A 20,694-nucleotide genomic window follows, 5' to 3' on the forward strand; every position below is an offset into this window, starting at 1 on the left:
TCTGTTTTCAAAAAAAACCCAACACAGTTTTCCGCCAATTTTTTAACACCCACCACCAATTTTATCTGGAAGACCACTTTTTTTCAACACCATATTATTTTAATCCCTCACTCTGCTGGCCTTACTACCTTTTTCCTAAAATCTTAGCTCAGCAAAACCCACACTCACTCTCTCTTCTCTCTCTCTCTCTCTTTTTGTGCTTTCTTTTGGTGTGTAGCGGACGCTTCCACACCTGCTCTGATTCTCTGCCCAAAAACACTCGCAACCCCAGGAGTGCTTTATTACTGTTTTGGTTTTGGTTTTGTAACCTCCCAGATCTGAGACATTGTCCAGGTAATTAATCCTCTGTCTTTCTTTGTTTCTGGGTGTGTTTGGGCTTTGAATTTGTCTTCTGGGTTCTTATTGGTTTGGAGTGTTTTCCAAAGTTTAGTGCTTTGGAGGGCATTATCTAGCTTAGGATTGAATTGGGTTCTTGGGTTTTTGCTAAAGAACCTGCATTTTGTGCTAGATCCAAGTATGATCGTTCGGTAACAAGAACAGAGGTTTGGGTGCTGAAAAGCTTCAATCTTTAGCTTGTTTTGGACTTGTAAGTGGCTCAAGTCTTTTACTTTACAAGTTGTTCTTTTTGTTTTTGTCAATGTTGAGGTTGTGTTGAATTACCCTTTAGTTTTAGTTGGTGAAAATTTGAGGGTGTAAATGCTTGAGAACTTCTTAAATTTCACTGTTCATTTGTTAATTTTCTGGAAATCAGGCATTTCAAGTTGGAGAATTTGATTGGTGTTTTTAAACTGTTTCTGGGTTCTAGGTGTGTGTGTGTGTTTGGATACATTGGTGGTGAGCCAAAATGGAGGACAATGTAGAGCAACCAGGCAAAGACCCAGTTGAGAGTCCCCAAGTTTCTGAGAAGCAGGCCTCTGTTGGTTCATCAGAAGCTGCAAAAAGAGTTACCAAGACAGTGAAACCTGGGGCTTCAGTGACATCGAAGGCCTCGGTTCCCATTAGTAGTGTTAGAAAGAAAGTAGATGCGAAAAGTGGTTTGGATTCTAGCTCGAGTGCAACGAAGTCAAGTGCAACTGGGACTTCCAGAAGTTTGAATTCAGTTCCAGTAGCAAGGCGAAACAGCACTGGTGGTTTGCCTCAGAAGCCGTCAGTCTCCACTGCAAGACAGCAGAGCAATGCCACTCCAATTGCAGGCAATAAGTCTGCAGACCCTGTAAGGCGGTCTCTCCCCGAGCTTAGGAGAAGTTCTTTGCCTTCAGTAGTTACAAAATCAACCAGTGTTTCACAGGCTGTAAAGTTGTCTGCCGGGTCACCATTGGACCGGAGTCTGAATAAACCATCGGGGTCTCTTGCGAGTAGACAAGAGACTGTCAGGAAGCCTTCTGTCAAGCCAGCATCGTCCGTTTCATCTTCGTCTTCAAGGATGACAACTTCTTCATTGGACAGTAGTGCTAGTAGTGGAGTCAGGAAGTCAGTCTCAAAGCTTTCTTCCTCATCAGCTCGATCACCTACAGTTACCAGTGGACTGAGATCCGGGTCTTTGTCTTCGTCTATGAATAGTAGTGCTAGTTTATCTGGACGCAGGAAAGTGGCAACACCTCAAGGCCGGGATTCTCGGTTTATTGTTCTTCCAAAGGTCGAAATCAAAGCTGGTGATGATCTGGTGAGTATTATGGGCACACAATTTTAACAATGCTTTTAGTGGTATAACACAGCTCCATTTTGCAGATGCGTATTAGCACAGGATTATCTTATTGTCCTCTTTTATGTCCTTATTATCTCTCTATTACTTTTGTACCAGAGGTTGGACCTTAGGGGTCACAGAGTTCGCAGTCTCAAGGCCAGTGGGTTGAACTTGTCACCAAATTTAGAGGTAATGTCATGTGATTAGTTGCCTATTAAGCTTTCCCATTTCTTTCTTTTAAGTGATTAAAGTTATTCCTCTAAAGTGATGCTCTTTTTTGGCAGTTTGTTTATCTCAGAGATAATCTTTTATCTACGTTGGAAGGGGTTGAAATACTGACGAGAGTAAAGGTTTGTTAATCGTACTTAAATCTTAAATAACATACTGAATTGCAGACTTATTATGTTTTATTATGCACACACTAAGCATGTAAGTAATGTTTCAGATTTGCAAATAAGTAGCATGCTAATGATTGATGGTACTTTATTTCTAGGTTCTTGATTTGAGTTTCAATGATTTCAAAGGGCCTGGATTTGAACCTCTTGAAAATTGCAGAGTCTTACAGGTTTGCATGTAATTTAGATTCACCTGTCAGTTTCCATATATCCATGCAATAGATTCCTGAATTTCATCAACTGTACAGCAACTCTATCTGGCTGGAAATCAAATCACGTCGCTTGCAAGCCTCCCTCAGCTCCCCAATTTGGAGGTAAGGTTATGTGCATAGTTTTCAGTTGCTGATACTCTATGGAAGTTTGCAATTAGGTAATAATTTTTGTGCATGTTGAATATATCTTTGGTTTCTTCTTTCTTGTATAGTTCCTCTCTGTTGCTCAAAATAAGTTGAAGAATCTTACAATGGCAAGTCAACCTCGTCTGCAGGTTTGTTTGTTGTTTTAGTCTTATGAGGTTTGTTGCTTCTATTCTCAACCCCCTTTGGATCAATTTCTTATATTTCAGTGATATCAAACAGGTATTAGCTGCCAGCAAAAACAAAATTTCAACTCTAAAGGGATTCCCGTATTTACCGGTTCTTGAGGTTAGTTTCTAATGATGCATACGATTTCCCAAAAATAGTGTACATTGGTCTTTATCATCAGCACCATAGGTGAACTTGTGGTACAGTTAATGTCATAGAGACATGCTATGGTCCTGTATTTGTGAATTATTATGAGTTACATCTAGTATGTTCAGGAAAGGGGTTCATGCATCCATTTAGGCTGAACCCCAAACTCATTGTCTGGATCATGAATTGGGCTTTAACGGATATTATCATATTAAAGAATGCGGATGACCAAATTTTTACCATCACCGCTTTTCACCATGTCATTGTTTCCTAAATTTACAACATGCAAGGTGGAGCCTTAAAAGGCTTGTAGAGATGGTATATTGGAGTATGAATTTGCACCAGAGAAATGAAGCCTTAGATCCTTTTTACTGCCTTTGGGTTTCATGGATCAGGAATGGTACTTCATATATTTAGAATAAAATTCTTTTCACATCTTCCTTTAATCGGTGGTAGGCTGACTATAAAATGATAATTTTTTTTTTTTCTGATTTGTAGAAGTAATTCACCCTCATCAGTAGCTTAAACTTACAATCTTGTTCCTCATTGTTTTATGTCACAGCATTTACGAGTGGAGGAGAATCCTATACTAAAAATGCCTCATGTAGAAGCAGCTTCCATTTTGCTTGCTGGTCCTACCTTAAAAAAGTTCAATGACAGAGGTACGTATAGTATGACTGTTATTTGCATCTTGTCTGTGTCTTCCTATTATCGGTTCTTATCTTTAATATTCCTGTCTTGTCTTCTCTCTCTCTCTCTCTCTATATATATATATATATATATATATATATATATATATATATAATGTTTTCTTATAAGTTTATTTGAAAATCCTGCCAGATCTTTCCCGAGAACAGGTAGCAATTGCAAAGCGTTATCCTGCACACACATCATTATGCATTAGAGATGGTTGGGAGTTTTGCCGTCCAGAGCATGCAGCAGGTATGGAAATTGATTTCTTTTATTCTGTTGGTAATAATGTTGCCAATATTCTAGCAAATTCAATGTGTTCAGAGTTTGTGGTTGGTTCTCCAATGCACCAGTTGCTCAATGTGCTATTACTTCAATTATTTGATGAAGGGACCATGGAAATCTGTTGGTTTCTCTTGTATTTTGTTTCATAGTATATTCAATCACAAGAAAAATGTTAGTGATGAGCTACTTATGAGTTTCTGTATGTACATGTCTAGAGGGATCTGTGTATGTGCTCCCTTTTTTTTTTTTTTTTTTTTGAAAAGGGGTTTGGAACCCAGCCTAGCTGGGAGGCTCAGCCCCACGCCTGGTTCCGTTTATTATATTAATATTTGAATTTTGCAACGGGGGGGACATAAAACCTGAACCCCGTGCTACGGAGAAACAACTACAATAATCCTCGTAGAGAACATCCTGAATGATAGCAGGCGTCTCATCTAACCAAACCTCATCGATCGCACCCCAACTAGCAAGGTGAGCCAGCCTATCAGCTACACCATTTGCTTCACGGTAAATGGGTCGAATTCTAACTGACTGAAAAGCATTTAGATACCCCTTACAGTCATCTACAACCCGACTTACCTCAGAGAAACTTGTCTCCTTACTATTGAGAGCAGTAATCAGAATGGCAAAATCGCTTTCAATATCTATGTCAGACCAACCTTGGTGAATCCCAAGGAGAAGACCAGCTCTACATGCCTCCGCTTCCATATTAAGGACCGAGTGTGCATGTACAAAAGGTCGAGCTAAAGCAGCAATACCCATGCCCATGTCGTTTCTGACCACCACCCCAATACCCCCACTTCCATTTTCCATCCGAAATGCACCATCCACGTTGATGTGCTCCCTTTAATATAAATAAGTACGTGCTCCCTTTAATGTAAATAAGTACATGTGCTTACTGCATGGTAACTTTTTATATCCACTGTAGAATGGATTTCTTGTTAAGCATTTCCTGTGCATTTAATAATAGAGTGTGTGTGTGTGTGTGTATGTGTAGGTGAAATACTAAATTTGTCTTGAAGTCATAAGTCTTGACTTTAGGAACAGTGTTATTGTTTATCCTGCACTTTGAGTTTGGGATTGTTCAGTACACCTTAGATTTCTATATTTGAGAACTGCTTTGCATGACTCCTGTTACTTATACTCTTGTACAGACTCAACGTTTCGCTTTCTAGTTGAGCAATGGAAGGATAACTTGCCTCCGGGCTTCCTGGTCAAGGAGGCTTTTATTGATCAGCCATTTGAAGAAGATACTTGTCGCTGTCACTTCTCTTTTGTACAAGACAGTACTTTGGTCACTGATCCACAATTAATCTTAAAATATCAGTGGTTTGTAGGAGAAAGAACACCTTCCAATTTCACCAGCATTCCTGATGCCACTGGAGAGGTTACTGATACTTTCATTATGATCAGTGTATTTAAACTTTGAGTTCAAAATGATTGTTCTTCGAATCTAATATTAAGCTGATGACACGTTGATAATAGGTATACTGGCCTAAGCATGAAGATATTGGTAAAATTTTGAAAGTGGAATGTACTCCAATATTAGGAGAAATGGAGTACCCTCCTATTTTTGCTATATCTTCATCAGTTTCACCAGGTAAATTTTCTCATCCTTTTTCATTAGAGTAAATGTAGAATTTAGAGATTCATCTTGTTCTGCTTCTATCCAGCTTATAAGCCTTAAACCTTCTCATTATTAGCTCATACTCTGGGATTTGTATTTCTGGATTTACTTATCAGCATCAGAGCAAAAAATTTTGCATCTCTTGCTAGAATATAAATGTGAAGATACATTGCTTTTTAACTCTTATGCAGTCTGTTGAACAAAGGTTCATACATGGACCTTTGCATAGTAAGCCTGATCCTCTAATTCCATAAAACTGAAGTAAAATATTGCTAGATCAGTAATTTTGATCAAGTTCAAAATCAAGAATTTACTTTGATCATTGGAATCATGTTACACTATGCCAACATACTTGTTTCCTTATACAGACTTAATTCCTAGCCCCTCCTAGGAACTGAATCCTTGAATTTCAAAATGCATTTTTTAATCTTGATATATACACTAGTGAATCAATGGACATGTAGGAATAATAAGTCATTGGCATAACGATAAAAGTCTACTCCAATAACATTTTGAACTTGATATACAGTTGAAATGAGAAATATATAACCTTCATGGTATTTCCAGGCCTTTATTGTATGATGTTCCAAGTACAAAACAAATCCTATAATTTGCCACAATACCGCCAGCTTAAAATTTCATCTTGAAGCATGCTTTTTTATCTAGATAGATGTTATATGGTGCAAAGACTTTTCTTTACATACCACCGAGTTATGTTATTTTCTCTCTTGAATAGGTACTGGAATTCCCAAGGTTGTGAACCTTGATGTTCGTGGAGAACTGGTGGAGGGAAATATTATAAGGGGCCATGCAGAGATTGCGTGGTGTGGGGGCACTCCAGCAAAAGGTGTTTCTAGGTGAGATTACCTATTCAAAAGCTCTATGTGCATGTACTTAAATGCATAGACAATGGTGGATATTTACAGGTTGATATACATTTTGGTCCATTTCTAGCTTAAGGTTTAGGTTTTGTAGAAATTGATATTCCTTGATTGATTTAAGCTATTACATTCTATGTATTATATAGCTATAAGTATTTGACAGTTACAAGTATTACATTAACAACAGAATCAAAAACTGATGCATAATCCTAGGAAATAGTAAAGCAGCAGTAGACAAACTATTTAGACAAACTAATCAATGGAGGAGATTCTGGGAGTGATTGAAGGAGGAGATTGATTCTCTTTAACAGCCCCCCTCAAACTTGGCGGTCCTGGATGGACAAGTTTGCTGGAAAAGAGAAGATTTTTACGAATGGATGGAATGCGAAAGACATTTTGTAAAGAAAAATGGGAAGAACCTAACGACAAGGGGAGGTTACCAGTATGGGAAACGGGCATTGATTCCCCATTACCCATATATACATTATGAGGCCCACCATAAGATTGTGGATTGTGAACAGGCATAGCTGTCATGTGATGGGTTGCACCGGTGTCCGGATACCAATTTGGATCAGCAGCATAATGAACCCCAGCAAAAGGGGAACCAGTACTTGGGCCAGTGAACCGTTGAGGGCATGGATAAGAAGAGGATTCCCAGGTAGGAGAAGAGAACAACCGAAGCATGTTGTGTGACTGGGACATCACGTATAGAGGTTGTATGACTGGGGGCTGCAGGAAAAGAAAAGCAAGACAAAGGAGAGACACAAGATAAAGGAGACACAGGGAAGGACCCTAGACCTAGGCTGATACCATGTAGAAATTGATATTCCTTGATTGATTTAAGCTATTACATTCTATGTATTATATAGCTATAAGTATTTGACAGTTACAAGTATTACATTAACAACAGAATCAAAAACTGATGCATAATCCTAGGAAATAGTAAAGCAGCAGTAGACAAACTATTTAGACAAACTAATCAATGGAGGAGATTCTGGGAGTGATTGAAGGAGGAGATTGATTCTCTTTAACAGGTTTGGCTGCGTATATGTACATCTCTTATTTATGCCTATTTGCACTTTTCATGCAATGTAACTGTTCCTTTCCTCTTGCTACAAGAAAGTAATATAATGCACATAAACCTTTCATACTTTTCAGTTGGTTGAGGAGGAAATGGAACAGCAGTCCTGTTGTTATTGCTGGAGCTGAAGATGAGGAGTACAAGTTGACCATAGATGATATTGATACAAGTTTGGTTTTCATGTATACACCAGTGACAGAAGAAGGTGCCAAAGGAGAACCCCATTATAAATACACCGATTTTGTAAAATCAGGTATTCAAGTGATACAAATTTTATGCGGATCTTCTCTGTTATTTTTCCAGTATGATTACAGCTGCCTTGCCTAGTTTGTTCTTCTTATGCTGGATGTCTACAATTGTCTTAATATACCACCGCAATTCCTGTCTAGTTGCTAATTGATGCTCTGTATGCTCCTTCTTGGTTGAACTTTTTAAGACCCACACAATACCCTCAGCCTTGGCTAAAACTTTTCAAAAGTACATGTACAGTCAACGTTTCCTTTATTAGAGCTGGTTCAAGTTTTGTTTTAATGGCACCTTGTAGCTACAGTAATTCCCCCTCCACTCATCAGTTATAAACACTCATGGAGGCAGTTTTTCTCCATTTTTATTGACTGCATTTCCTGTTAACCTGAAAAATTTGGTCAGGGATACTAATAAACTGTTTCATGGTGGCAGCACCTCCGTCGGTCAATAACGTTCAAATCGTTGGAGATCTTGTTGAAGGAACTACCATCAGAGGAGTTGGTGATTACTTTGGAGGAAGAGAGGGCCCCAGCAAGTTTGAATGGTTATGTGAGCATAGCGACAGTGGGTCAGTATACTCAAATCTTGTCATGCTCAAACAAAATGCAAATATGCTTTCCTAGATTGGATTTTATTCTCGTTTTTCTCAAATGTTGAAGTTTTTCATAGTTTTGGTCCCTAGAGTTCTTCTCAATTTTTGCCTCTCTCTCTCTCTCTCTCACCTCTCTCTAGCTTTTCTCTCTGTTAAAGCAGCAAGTTTCTCGGTACACTTATTTTGCATACGTAGTTTTTCTCCCCCTTCTTGGCTAATGGCTTTCCTTTGACAGAAACTTTGTTTTGGTATCAACTGGTACATCTGAGTATACTTTGAGCAAGGAGGATGTTGGGCATCGCTTGTCTTTTGCATATATACCTATCAATTTTGAAGGTTAGATCCATTGCCCTTTTCCTTAGGAACACAACATATGTATACTATGAGTGTTCTGACTCATGAATTGTCACATAACATTGTGGTTTGTGCTTCTCTATTCAGGGCAAGAAGGGGAATCTGTTTCAATACTGTCCGATGTGGTGAAGCAAGGTAGCCCAAATGATTTCAAGAATCTTGAAATTAAAATTGTCTGTCTATTTTCTTTATTCTTTTATTAAATATAATCAAGCGTTCTTTAAATTGATGCAAGTCTTCTGCCATTTGCCATGCTTCTGTTTTGTTTTTAATATCAGCTTGCTGTTACTGACTTCCTCTTGTTGTAATATTTGTCTTTGCTTAATTCCAGCACCTCCGAAGGTATTAAATCTGAAGATAATAGGTGATATGAAGGAGAACAGTAAGGTTACTGCCACTGGTATTGTCACTGGAGGAACTGAAGGTTCTAGCAGGGTACAGTGGTTTAAAACAAGGTTCTCAACTTTGGAGGGTGAGAAAGGTCTTGAAGCGTTGAGCACATCCAAGATTGCCAAGGTATGTGATCCTATATTCTTTGAATATGTGGATTCAGAAGCAAGGGTGGTTTTTGTTTTTTTCTTTGGCAATAAATGTAAAATTGTAAATTATCGATTGGTGTTACCTTTGTTTAGGCATTTCGCATACCATTGGGAGCTGTTGGCTATTACATTGTTGCAAAATTCACTCCTATGACTCCAGATGGTGAATCTGGTGACCCAGCATATGTTATTTCAGATACAGCAGTTGAGAGTAAGTATACCTACTTTAAGTTTCTCTGTGTGCACAATTGTGTTTCAGATGTCATCCAATATGCTTGATATTAGCAGATATCTAGACCCTTTGGCACCATTCAAATATAATACGGGTAAATGATACACCTTCCCCTAATTGCTGTTGTGTATCACTAACTCTCATCTTGCTTCTTGCAGCTCTGCCTCCTAGCCTGAATTTCTTATCTATTACTGGAGATTACTCGGAAGGTGGAATATTGACTGGATCATATGGTTATATCGGTGGTCATGAAGGAAAAAGTATCTATAATTGGTATATTCATGAGGTATGTGCACTTCTATCAAATTTTTGTCAAACAGGATGTAGAGCTTGATTTAAATTATTGGAGTCCCTAATATCAACCTCACATGATTTCCCGGAATTAACAGGTTGAAACTGATTCCGGATCTCTAATACCTGAGGTCACAGGGCTTCTTCAGTATCGTATTACAAAAGATGCAATTGGTAAATTCATTTCATTCCAATGTACCCCAGTGCGTGATGATGGGATTGTGGGTGAACCAACAACGTGCATGGGCCAGGAACGTGTTCGCCCTGGTAATTTTGTTCTCTCATGTCATGACAGTTATGTTGCTGCACTGACAAAAGATGCAAAGACTTCTACATTGGAATATATGAAGAGTAGAGTTGTGAATCACTGTAGAAAAATTAAGTAGAAGTTTTGAACGTGCGGTGTTACATGGCATATCATTGGAACTTTTCTCTTTAAGAGGAAGTTTAAGTTAGAAATAACTGAGTCACTGACAGAACTGAGAAGAATGATACCTAGAAATATATTGAATTTTTCTTCACTTCTAGTATCAGCATGTGGATTTTATGAAATAATAAAGAAATGTGCAGTAAAAGTTTAATATGTTCACCAAATTAAAATGAATGCCAATGCTGTATAGCTTTTGTTGTGGATGTGTACACTGATATGTCCACATGCAATTTTGTGCTCACTCTTACAACAAATGCTTTCTTGATAATCAGGAAGCCCTAGATTGCTTTCCCTACGAATTGTCGGGGATGCCACTGAAGGTACTTCACTTACTGTTGACAAAAAATATTGGGGCGGTGAAGAGGGAGATTCACTTTTCTACTGGTTCCGGGTAATTTTATTAACTTTGTGCTTAGTTATCATCTGTTCTGGTTGGCGTGACAGAACCTTTTTCTGTATTTCACATTTTACTATTATTGAAAGTTACATTTCCTTGAAAAATCACTTCATCTTAAACCTTTTGCTTATACCATGTTATTAAAAAATATGATGTCTTTGCAGAGTACTTCAGATGGAACTCCAACGGAAATTAGGGGTGCAACTACTGCTTCATACATGCTCTCAATTGATGACATTGGCTTCTTTATCTCAGTGTCGTGTGAGCCTGTCAGAAGTGACTGGGCGCGTGGTCCTACTGTTCTTTCCGAACAAATTGGACCTATAATACCTGGTAAGTGACTGATCTCTGTTTTTATTTATTTATTTATTTTTATTTTTTTACAACCCATTTTCTTTTGCATACTGGATTGACACTTGTCACTTTTTCGGTAACAATCTAGTCACATAGTTTAAATAGGCATGTGATGTGGTGATAATGCCTAGTCATCTTTCAAGAAGTAAATCTGATGATTGTTCCAAAATTTATTTTGCAATGCAGGTCCCCCAACATGCCACTCTTTGGAGTTTCTTGGTTCAATGATTGAAGGACAACGCTTGAGCTTTACTGCTTCTTATACTGGAGGGTGAGACTTCCTGTTGTTCTTATTCTTATTTTCTGATAAACCTGAAACTTTAGGATTGTGACCGTTCCCTCAATGGTTTGTGCTTCAGGGAGAAAGGAAATTGCTTCCATGAATGGTTTAGAGTGAAAAGTAATGGTGTCAAGGAGAAATTGAGTACTCAGGGTGAGTTCTAGAGAGTTGATAAATGAGACATACTTGCACATCAATTTGAAATAGCAAATTTAAATACTATTTTCTCTTGACAGATTTTCTAGATTTGACTCTTGATGATGTGGGAAGATGCATTGAACTTGTTTACACCCCTATGCGCAAGGATGGGACGAGAGGAAATCCTATGAGCATAAAATCTGATGTGGTTGGCCCTGGTAAGTTGACTCATTTTGCAGAATTCTACACCCTTGTGTAGTTTGGAGGATCTTTTTGTTTAGCTGAGTTCCATTGCAACCCCAGAAATGGTTTTCATGTACTTAAAAATTCCCCAAAAGCAAGCAGAAAATGTGAATAATTTCCATAAGCAAAACATTCCCTCAGAAACCCCTAGTAGATATATTAGGATCTCATTCACTTGTTGTTAAAGAGAATCAATCTCCTCCTTCAATCACTCCCAGAATCTCCTCCATTGATTAGTTTGTCTAAATAGTTTGTCTACTGCTGATTTACTATTTCCTAGGATTATGCATCAGTTTTGATTCTGTTGTTAATGTAATACTTGTAACTGTCAAATACTCACAGCTATATAATACATAGAATGTAATAGCTTAAAATCAATCAAGGAATATCAATTTCTACACTTGTTCTACCACCAATTTCTTTCATTTTCATCTCCATTTTAAGAACACTATTTGATTCTTACTTAATATGTGGCCAATTTAATTTATTGCTTCTTGCAACAGCGGATCCTGAAGGACTGGAGCTTATCATTCCTGATTGCTGTGAGGATGAAGAATTGGTTCCAGAAAAAACATACTTTGGTGGAGAGGAGGGTGTTGGAGAATATATTTGGTACAGAACGAAGAATAAGCTTCATGGATCTGCATTGCTGGATATATCTAATTTGAATGAAGATGTTGGTATATGCAGTAAAACACTGTAAGTTCTGATATTGGGTAGTCGTCTAATGTTTCAATCTGTTTTTCCGTTTTGAAATGGCAAATGTCAATGGTTTGTATATGTGGCAGAACATATAAACCAGCACTTGAAGATGTTGGGGCTTATTTGGCCCTATATTGGGTGCCCACCCGTAAAGATGGTAAATGTGGGAAGGCACTAGTTGCAATTTGCAACTCTCCGGTTGCACCAGGTACAACCTAAGTTCCAAGTCTTTATTTTCATACTCGTCAGTTCACTTTCTTTAGCTGTGATTAACACAGAGGCATACCATTAAAATTGTCTGATCTGGTTGACTTATTTTCAAATATTTATATTTACTTTTAAGGAAGTCGTAAGCCTTGGCAGCTATTTCATTTCATTTTAGTTTTCGTCTAAAAACCTGCTTTATATATAACTCATCAGTTTCATGTAATGGATGTTCTGTATTTGCTATCTATACTGCCAACCTCTGGCCTAGGTCATTCCAAGGCATTCATTTGTCCATTCTTTTTCCCTATCAAAAAGATGTTTGTTTCTTTTGGATCATGGTCATTGACATGTTTTCTGAATCAATGTTGTAGCTCTTCCTGTGGTTTCTAATGTTCGTGTGAAGAAGGTGTCTCTGTCTGTTTATTCTGGGGAAGGAGAGTATTTTGGTGGATATGAGGGATGGAGCCTTTTTAGCTGGTATAGAGAAACTAATGATGGAACTATCAGTCTTATTAATGGGGCCAACTCTCGAACTTATGAAGTCACTGATGCAGACTACAACTGCCGTTTATTGTTTGGGTAAAATTTTTGTCTCGCTTCTTCTTCCTTTTTCATTTTTTTGTTCTGATCGTCTTGCTACGGTATTTTTATTTTATTTATATTATTTTACTATAAACTGCCCAGATTTTTTTATCAGAAAGTATTTGGTTTTGTACCAGTTATATTCTTCTTCTGTCTATATTAGAATATTTCTGAAATTAGTTATATGTACACCATGTGGAGTTCTGTAGATGAATATGTAGAAAATATCATTCCTAACAAACTTCTTAATATGCATCACAGATATACACCAGTTCGTTCAGATTCAGTGGTTGGTGAACTGAGGTTGTCTGAGCCAACTGACATTATTCTTCCAGGTAAAAAGTCCCATGTGACCATACCAGTGCTTCTGATCATTGATATATAATGTACGCATTCAACTTCATGGGCTTGCAAATTATTTTTGGTGTTTGGAGTTTTCGGACACGTACTTGGAAAGGCAGAATAAGTTTTAGATAGATTTCATTTGTTATTTATCTTGCGTGGTAAAGCTCAAAAAACACTTTCTGAATTTGGATGTGGTATTATTGCCCTCCAGAGCTTCTGAGACTAGAGATGCTTGCTCTCACTGGAAAAGCAATCGAAGGTGATGTTCTTACCGTTGTTGAAGTGATCCCAGAGAGTTTGACTCAACAGCTTGTTTGGCACAAGTACAAGCAAGATGTCAGATATCAATGGTATAGTGTTATATTTTAGTAATCTGTGACATGTTTGAACGAATGATTGCATTCAAATGTTCGTGCAGTACTATCACTGTTAGAGGCTCCATATTCCATTTCTTTCATTTGTAATGAATTTTTAGAAATGTCATAAAAAAATATAGGCTTTATAAACTTAAAACTGCATAAACTTACACTGTTTTGGCTTTCCACCGGATCCAGGTCCTAGTATTATGTAACATTTTGTTGGGATATTCCAGTGCTACCGTGTTAGTTTTGAATATTTCCATTGGCAAGTGGCATGCAGATTTTATTTTCAAATTGGACGTCTAGAATCATTGAATTAAATACGAAGTATGGTCACTATTGAAATTTTCTTGATTCTTGTTGCAAGTTGATTAGCTTTTACTATTTCATAATATTAATTATATGACACGAGTGGTTGGTACAGGTTCTTTTCTTCAGCAGTGGGAGATAATAAGACCTTTGAACCATTACCTGCTCAGCGTTCTTGCTCCTACAAGATGCGATTAGAGGACGTCGGGCGCTGTCTAAAATGTGAGTGCATTGTGACTGATGTGTTTGGAAGGTCAGCTGAGCCTGCATATGCTGAAACTGGACCAATACTACCAGGTAATTCCATTCTAAAGTACAGTAACATGACTGAAGGACCACCCCCTTACTTTTGAACAACGTTGTTTCTTTAATCCATTAGTCCTTAGGTACTCGGGGATGTTTGGTGTGGTCAGTGTCACCCAATAATAAAAGTTTTCTCTTTTCCTATCCAGAAAAGTGATGATTCAAATGAAAGAATGCTATGAAATCTCTGTAAAAGAAACATTGTTTCACATCTCCTTTAGATGATTAAGAGTCCTGGGTGATTTTCCATTACAAAAGAAAGGCTTGAAACCAATCTATTGTTCAATTGATATGAAGTGTGGAGAAGTCGAAAAATTTATTTGAATTCAATATTGTTGCTTCTGGGTTTTATACAGTTTCTGAATGATTGGTTGTAATAATATTGTTATTTCCTGAATTAGGGATCCCCATTTTCTTTCAGCCTTAATTATTTTCCCCCTTTAATCCGTAGGAATTCCTAGAATTGATAAGCTGGAGATCGAAGGGAGGGGTTTCCACACCAACTTATATGCTGTACGTGGCATTTATAGTGGAGGGAAGGAAGGCAAAAGTAGAATACAGTGGCTCAGATCAATGGTTGGGAGTCCTGATCTTATCTCTATACCCGGTATGTAGTTATATTTTTGGATATATTAGTCCTTCATAGGAATATCCATTCTGCAATATTTAGATGGAATTTTTTATGTGCAGGGGAGGTAGGGAGAATGTATGAATCCAATGTGGATGATGTAGGATATAGGCTTGTAGCCATTTACACTCCTGTAAGAGAGGATGGAGTGGAGGGGTCACCTGTTTCAGCATCAACAGAGCCGATTGCAGTCGGTAATAAAGAATCTCATCTTTTATTGAATTTTAGTTCTAATAAATTGCACATTATTTTGATCTAGTCTGAGATAGTTGGTACAAAATTTCATGTTCAAATCTGAAAGAACCCATATCATAAATTTCCATTGATTTACATGCAGAGCCTGATGTTCTTAAAGAAGTGAAGCAGAAGCTTGATCTCGGATCAGTGAAATTTGAGGTATGACTATTAGTGAACTGTTGATTGTCTTTGGATTATACATTGTAAAGAGTTGGCTGAAGTACAGAAATTTACTTTTACATCTTTGTAAACATTCTAACAACTCTTTTAACATATTTCCTACAGGCATTGTGTGACAAGGATCAATCTACAAAAAAGGTTCTCATTTGATAATTATCTGTCCATGTATTATAATTAATGACTTCACTGTAAAATTATATGAAGTTAATGTTTTGGCTTTTCTTTATGCTTATTCTTATTGCAGACTACTGCGGTAGGAACTCTTGAGAGAAGAACCCTTGAAGTCAATAGAAAAAGAGTGAAGGTTATAAAGCCTGGTTCCAAGACTTCTTTCCCGACTACTGAAATTCGTGGAAGCTATGCACCTCCGTTTCATGTAAGATTGGTGTTACTATACAATTTTACAGGCTCCTAGTCCAAAGTTCAAAACTAATTATACATGCTCAGAACGTTATAACATATCTATAAAATCTGAAATCTAACAAAGGGATGACTGTCTGAATTCTTCACTCCTAGTCATATGAGAAAGTTCAAATTATATCTATAAACTAGAAATTTAAAGTAGACGAATGTGCAGGTGGAGCTGTTCCGAAATGACCAGCATCGTCTGAGAATTGTAGTCGACAGTGAGAGTGAAGTAGACCTGATGGTGCAGTCCAGGCACCTTAGAGATGTTATTGTGCTTGTGATCAGAGGCTTTGCTCAGAGATTCAATAGTACATCACTCAATACTCTTCTCAAGATAGAACATAATATGTAAGGAACCTGTATCAATTTGTTCATATATGTCAGTCTCCATGTTTTTGAGTGAGCCAGTAATCAGTCCCCACCCCTTATTTATCTATCCCCTATATTTCTTTTATCTTTCTGTGTATGTTGCCAAAAAAGAAAAAGAAAGAGCAGTTGAGGCATTGCTAGTGTCAGAGTGATTGTACATCATTATTGTATCAATGAGAATATCGTTAGTTGTGATTGTGTATCCACTTATATATACCATTTTCCTAGCAGTTTGATTCTCGCATAACTATAAGCTAGGCAGTTTTTAACTTTGGAGAACTTCCATTTCTCGGTAAATGTGGAAATGCCTGACCTGTCATCGCTGATGTAATACTTGACGGGTGGCTATTACAACCATAACTTTGCAACAAAAAGTTAAAACTCTGCTGGAAAGCCTAACCTTCAAAGGGTTCATAGAAATTTAGCCCAAGCAGCTATCTATTTTGAACGGTAGTACAGAACTACAGATGAATATAACATTCAGAGCACAACTACTAACTTGGATGATATCTCCCATCATTCAAATGATAAAAAGAAAACCAAAATATTAATAGATCTGAGTTCTAGTCCTGTACAGAAACAACATGCTAGCATTGGTCACATACAATCTCTGAATTGTTTTCAGCCTGCTTCAGCGGTTTTGCTTGTGCCAGCCTCCATGTTTGTTTCAGCATTAGCTATACTCTCTGTCTCCTGAGCTGCATCATATGAAGCATGTAGTGCCACAAATATATAGTAGACTAGCAAAACCAATGTCCAAATACCGAATCTCACGTATGAAGCTCCATCAATGGATCCCAGGATGAAGATATTGACTGCGATACTAGCCGATGGCAACCAAGGAACCAATGGCACCCCCCAAAGTCTAGGTTTCTTTGCTTGTTTGACAGTCAACTGCAAGCCTAGAGTAGCACAGAACCATATTGGAACTGTCACTACGTAACCAATCCAGCCACCGTTGCTAAGTACCCAATACCCAGCAGATGCAATTGATGCACCTATGATTAGTGTCAAGAAACCAATGAGTTTGTTTCTGTCTGTTGCTGATGTTTCACCCGTAACGTAGTACCTCCTAACAATCAGTGCTAATGCAACAAGGGAAAATATAAACAGGGTTGATATGGAGAGAAGGTTTGCCAAGACATCAAGGCTTGTGAAGAAAGCAACAATTGAGTTTGCAACAGTCATGATAATCGTGGCAGTTACCGGGGTACCGGTTTTGGCATTGATCCTTGCAAGGATTGGTGGCGCCATGTGGGTTCTTCCGATGTGAGTGAAGTATCGAGCCTGCCCGATGAGGTTGGCTAGTAGAACAGTGGACATGCCTTTAAGTGCTCCCAATGCAACAATGTACTTTGCCCAGTTCATACCTGCGGCCTGAAATGCCACAGTGAATGATGCATCAGCATCAATTTGGCTGTACGGCTGCATCAAACACAATGTTGCTGCAAGACCACAATAAGTTACAATGGTAATTACCATTGAGCCAATTAGCCCTATTGGGATATCTCTACCGGGGTTTTTAGTCTCCTCCCCCAAAGTTGCCACACCATCAAACCCTACATAAGCAAAAAACAGCACAGCCGAAGATTTCAAGATGCCATGAATACCAAATGGAGTAAAGCTTGTTGTGAAATTAGCAGGGTTAGCCTTTGTTAAGCCGGCAACCAGGATGAATAACAAAACCACCAGATGGATTATGGATGTAATCGAATTGAACCTAGACGATGCCTTGATGCTCCAGGACGCACCAACACAAGCCACAATGGAGACAAAGACCGCAATTGGATCTAACTTGTTATAGTCCTCAGCGAGGGATGACACAATGATCCGAAAATCATTGGGACTATGGTTGCACAATGTAGCAAAATACGAGGTCCATGACCTTGCCACACTAGCACCGGCTACTATATACTCAAATAAAATGTTCCCTGCAGCAATATAGGCCATGAAGTCACCAAGCTCCACTCTAAGATAGGCAAATGAGCCTCCAGCCACCGGAAGCTCCACAGCAAACTCAGTGTAGCACAAAACTGAGAGCAATGCCGAAAGTCCCGATATCAAGTAAGAGATTACAACTGCAGGGCCAGCAAGATTCCTGGCCGCCTCACCGGTGAGCACGAAAATTCCTGCCCCCATGACTGCTCCGATCCCAAACCAAATGAGATCCCACCAGTTTAGGGTTTTCTTCATCTCATTCTGGCTTCTTGCACGCATTTCTTCTAGCTCAAGGCGGTCCAATGACCGCGCCAAGAGGCGGTCCTTGAGTCTTGTTTTCATGCTGGCAAGGGCATGCACATAGTTTCCCCAATTCTTGAATGACTCCTCTGGCAAGAAATCTTCTTTGCTGCATAGGCAACTTGTTTTCTTGGCCCCATTGCCGTTTCCACCGCCGCCTCCACTGCCATTTGCAGCACTGCCTTCACTGCTATTTGCCATCTTCTTTTGTTGCCCTAAAATTGGATTAATTGATTAGTAGAAGCTAATAGACCCTGATATGAAATTAGTCGGTAAAATAAAAGAGAGAAGCCTCATTTACTTGGTCTCCAGGGTTTCTGTAACCCGTAAAGAGAAATTTCAGGATCTAATTTTAAAATGGAACCCGTCAACGATCAGAATCTTCATTTCCAAAAAAAAAAAAAAATTCCTTTTGATGGAAGATCTAGAAAATTATTATTTGAACTTTTTTTGCTTGAATAATGATTTGCATTTGATACATATGTAGATTCTATTTAGAGAAATTTTATTCACACACCTCTAAATACTAAATACACATTCCTTTTTTCACACACCCAACTTCACATCTTATGGGTAAGTTAAATTACCAAAAGAGATATTTATATTATCAATAAAGAAACATAGTTGGAATTAAGAAACATAATTTTCTAGATCTTCCATCAAAAGAATTTTATTCACACATAATCTTTTTTTTTTTTTTTTTCAACTGCAACAATGCAATAGGTAGTCTCTCTTGTATAAGAAAAAAAATAGGTAGTCTCTTACTAGATATTTATCTCAATTTATTTCAAAAAGGATATGTATTTAATGAAAAGATATTGTGTATTGTGAATAATGAGGATAGTTTAGGAAGTTTGGAGTTGTGTTTCTAGTATAATCTTAAAATAAAAAAGTTAATAGATTGTGTATTAAGTAAGAGATGTGTATCTATCATTTAGCAACACATTGCTAAAATTTCTCTTCTTTTTATTTTTTTATCAGAGATATGTATCTAGCTTAAATGCGTAGGAAATTTATAAAAACCAATCCGGCCTGGATACACTTCAATGTTAATCTCACGTTCTATGAAGATAAATTCATAGGTAGGGCATACGTGTCACCTGATATGCTCAATCAAAAGTTATCCATATTCTCTTATTAAAAAAAAAAAAATCCATATTCTGTATAAAGATAAATAACGACATATAAGCTATTTTAAGTTGTAGTTAAAATGGAAATTTGATATTTGAAATCGTACTAATCAAAATCACAGCTGGACTCCAGCGTAAAACAAAATTCTGATACAATTGGATGCCTTTTTTTTTTTGTTGAAAAAAAAATTATTAAAAAGGAAAAAAAAAAAAAAAAACGAAGTGCAGCAGTTTGTACCTCAAAGCTTCAATGTGGAAGACCAGAAAAACCAATTATACCATTCACAAGCGTGGTTAATACAAAGAGTCTTTTGATCTTGATCTGTTTCTAATGGCTCAATCAGGTAAGAAAAGAAGCTCAAACAAGTAGAGAGGGGATTAAGGCTTGGGACTAATTAATTCTGCATTTGCGTGCAGTTTGTGCCAAAAATCACAGCGTGAAGAAAAAAAAAAATCAGGAAAGCAGAATGAGGTTCAAGGGAAATGGTTGAACAAATTGAGCAAGGTTTAAATTTTCAAAATGAAACTTAAAATGAAGCTAGAGAACATACCTTAGAGGCAGAAAGCAGACTCAGCAGAGCAAGAGCGGAGAGAGAAACTGAGGAAATGAATCGTGTGTATGTATTGGCTGGGTTATAATTAGGGCTGGACTGGTACAGCATTTACTTTGTTATACCATAAATAGGATTATTGGTTTATGGACCGACTGGCATTTTCTGTTGCAAGATATTATTGCCATGCAGCATATGACAATTTTGTCAGAATCTTTTTTTTCTTTTCTTGTTGGTAATTTCAAACTCTTTCTTTTGTTTGAAGAGGAGATGGCAACTTCTATTAAAATCAACTATGGTTACAACACCAAACAACACATTGTTATAGTAACTGGAGGCGTTCTAAACCAAGATTCAGGGCTAGTAGAATTAAAAGCTTGACAAGCCAAACATTGAGCTGCTTCGTTAGACTCACGATACACATGACGAAGTGTGGAGCCAGATAAGTCTGCAAGAGACAAGGTGACATCCTCGTATAAATACCCAAGGATACACAAATTAGAAGATACCGAATTGCACGCTTGGACAACTTGCAATGAGTCTGATTCAAAGACCACAGGTTGTACATTGATTAGGATCAAAGTTTCGGATTCAAAACCAATTGATAATGACAAGACATACAGTACATGTGTAATATCTTATATTGTTTACGTACATGTGGTTTGAATTCTCTAATTTGCTAATGAAGAAAGGGAGTTGATTGAGTAAAATGCGTACATAAAATCTCCCCAAGTTT

The 20,694-nt window shown here is 37.7% G+C and overlaps 2 protein-coding genes across 4 annotated transcripts; one reads left to right on the plus strand and one right to left on the minus strand.

Annotated features, from left to right (window-relative positions):
- The first annotated feature begins 140 nt into the window (after positions 1-140).
- Positions 141-16,241, plus strand: LOC133729155 (187-kDa microtubule-associated protein AIR9). Of its 3 annotated transcripts, none has more exons than XM_062156639.1 (39): positions 145-333; positions 509-590; positions 806-1,663; positions 1,802-1,873; positions 1,969-2,034; positions 2,178-2,249; positions 2,328-2,393; positions 2,504-2,566; positions 2,658-2,723; positions 3,313-3,412; positions 3,591-3,692; positions 4,880-5,112; positions 5,211-5,325; positions 6,089-6,209; positions 7,392-7,567; positions 7,993-8,128; positions 8,388-8,488; positions 8,594-8,641; positions 8,838-9,022; positions 9,139-9,256; positions 9,436-9,563; positions 9,667-9,835; positions 10,271-10,389; positions 10,560-10,728; positions 10,936-11,020; positions 11,109-11,182; positions 11,266-11,385; positions 11,914-12,109; positions 12,199-12,320; positions 12,691-12,898; positions 13,163-13,236; positions 13,458-13,596; positions 14,030-14,211; positions 14,669-14,824; positions 14,908-15,039; positions 15,183-15,241; positions 15,368-15,400; positions 15,507-15,638; positions 15,840-16,241. In XM_062156639.1, the coding sequence occupies exons 3-39, from the start codon at positions 845-847 to the stop codon at positions 16,020-16,022; spliced, it is 5,139 nt and encodes a 1,712-aa protein (XP_062012623.1). In that variant the 5' UTR covers positions 145-333; positions 509-590; positions 806-844; the 3' UTR covers positions 16,023-16,241. The 3 variants fall into 3 exon arrangements, with proteins under 3 accessions (XP_062012625.1, XP_062012623.1, XP_062012624.1); XM_062156640.1 differs by having other exon boundaries at positions 509-586; XM_062156641.1 differs by lacking the exons at positions 14,030-14,211; positions 14,669-14,824; positions 14,908-15,039; ... (2 more) ...; positions 15,507-15,638; positions 15,840-16,241 and adding an exon at positions 13,801-13,924 and having other exon boundaries at positions 141-333.
- Positions 16,242-16,477: 236 nt separating this feature from the next.
- Positions 16,478-18,474, minus strand: LOC133729156 (cationic amino acid transporter 1-like). The gene has a single exon (XM_062156642.1). The coding sequence runs from the start codon at positions 18,317-18,319 to the stop codon at positions 16,661-16,663; it is 1,659 nt and encodes a 552-aa protein (XP_062012626.1). The 5' UTR covers positions 18,320-18,474; the 3' UTR covers positions 16,478-16,660.
- Between the last annotated feature and the right edge of the window lie 2,220 nt (positions 18,475-20,694).

This window comes from Rosa rugosa, chromosome 2 (genome assembly GCF_958449725.1).
Source record: "Rosa rugosa chromosome 2, drRosRugo1.1, whole genome shotgun sequence".
NCBI classification, from domain to species: domain Eukaryota; kingdom Viridiplantae; phylum Streptophyta; class Magnoliopsida; order Rosales; family Rosaceae; genus Rosa; species Rosa rugosa.

Bases quoted from the DNA above. Each gene is read 5' to 3' on its own strand.
- LOC133729156 (XM_062156642.1), bottom strand. From the start codon at position 18,319: ATGAAAACAAGACTCAAGGACCGCCTCTTGGCGCGGTCATTGGACCGC.
- LOC133729155 (XM_062156639.1), top strand. From the start codon at position 845: ATGGAGGACAATGTAGAGCAACCAGGCAAAGACCCAGTTGAGAGTCCC. The intron at 2,394-2,503 runs GTAAGGTTATGT...TTTCTTGTATAG, and splicing joins CTCAGCTCCCCAATTTGGAG to TTCCTCTCTGTTGCTCAAAA. The intron at 5,113-5,210 runs GTTACTGATACT...CGTTGATAATAG, and splicing joins TTCCTGATGCCACTGGAGAG to GTATACTGGCCTAAGCATGA.